At 39.6% G+C, this 1,549-nt stretch overlaps 1 protein-coding gene across 1 annotated transcript in view; it reads left to right on the forward strand.

Moving 5' to 3' along the window:
• The first annotated feature begins 874 nt into the window (after window positions 1-874).
• The window catches only part of LOC104983897 (olfactory receptor 12D3-like), a 6,770-nt gene continuing 6,095 nt past the window's right edge, over window positions 875-1,549 (forward strand). The window contains exon 1 of the mRNA XM_010833420.1: window positions 875-1,545. Coding sequence (XP_010831722.1) covers window positions 875-1,545 — 671 coding nt within the window. The remainder of the gene's footprint in view (window positions 1,546-1,549) is intronic.

The raw sequence follows: 1,549 nt of genomic DNA on the forward strand, positions 1-1,549 counted from the left end.
ATGCCAAAGCATTTAGTATATATTTTTCCTCTCTTTCAATGCTTATGCTTTACCTTATTCTAATTCTCCTCCTCTCGTAGAAATTCCCACTAAATGTAGGGCACTTTTTCCTGGGCCTGAAAAATTGGGGATGTTTTCAAAATTCTCTTCCTGTTAACACTTTTTACTCTTTCAAGTTTTTCTCATCTACACACACAAACCCACCACTGTGCTGCAGTTTTGTGGCTACTGAGGCTAACTATGCTGGCGTGATGGGATTCATGGGGTCGCAGAGTCGGACATGACTGAGAGACTGAACTGAACTGATGCTGTGTTTATTCCCTCTGCTTAAACACAATATTTGAAGATTCTGGATTTTATGTTTCTTAGTTTTGCTGAAAGTTTAGGCATGTAGGAAGGATACATTAATTTCCTGAGGCTTTAAAATATCTTAGGAGAAAAGAAGAAATCCTCAGTAGGCTACATCACTTTTACTGCCAGAACCGAGAATCATAAGCTGAACAATTATTTCCTTTGTATGTTTTAAAATTTTCTAACCTCTAATTTTTTTTATCTAACCTCTAATTCTAATATTGTAAATAAGATATAGTCATGCTTTACATTTTATGTTTTAAAAAAGTGTCTTTTATCTATATCTGACTTACTCATCATAAGCTGTTTTTATTAGTACATGATAAATTCTGAAGCAGTAAAAAGATGTTTGACTCATATTCAGCAGTGGTAAAGATGTTTACTTACCACTTTTAAATATCCTCCACACTGGAGCTCACCCTTAGGCTTTTCCAAATAAGTAAACTTGCTTCACTTAATTCCCACAGTGTAAAATTCAAAAAAAACTAATTCATTGTCATCATTACATTTGCTTCCCAAAGCAATGGAGAATGTCACTACAGTAAATGAGTTTCTGTTACTTGGCCTGACCAGTGTTCAGCAGCTGCAGCCTTTCTTCTTTGTGATTTTCTTAATCATTTACTTGATAAACTTGGTTGGAAATGGAGCTATATTAGTGATTACTATTTTGGAACCCAAACTGCATTCCGCCATGTATTTTTTCCTGGGAAACCTTTCTTGTCTGGATATCTGCTACTCTTCAGTGACATTGCCCAAAGTCCTTATAAACCTCCTCTCCGCTCACAGGACCATATCTTTCCTGGGCTGTATCACTCAGCTATACTTCTTCCACTTTCTGGGAAGCACAGAGGCCGTCTTACTGGCTGTCATGGCTTTTGATCGCTTCGCTGCCATCTGCAACCCACTTCGTTACCCTGTCATCATGAGCCCCAAGGTATGTATTCTCTTGGCAGCCGTGGCCTGGATCACCAGCATCTTTAACGCTCTGGTACATTCTGTCATGACTGCACGCCTGAACTTTTGCCGCTCTCAAGAGCTCAATCACTTCTTCTGTGATGTCAAGCCCCTCTTGGAGCTGGCCTGCAGTAACACGCTGCTCAACCAGTGGCTGCTTTTTGTTGTCACAGGCAGCGTATCTATGGGAGCTTTCTTCCTGACGCTTCTCTCCTTCTTCTATATTATTTTCTCCCCTCTGCTC

This window comes from Bison bison, unplaced genomic scaffold (assembly GCF_000754665.1).
Source record: "Bison bison bison isolate TAMUID 2011002044 unplaced genomic scaffold, Bison_UMD1.0 scf7180017863645, whole genome shotgun sequence".
Lineage (NCBI taxonomy): Eukaryota > Metazoa > Chordata > Mammalia > Artiodactyla > Bovidae > Bison > Bison bison.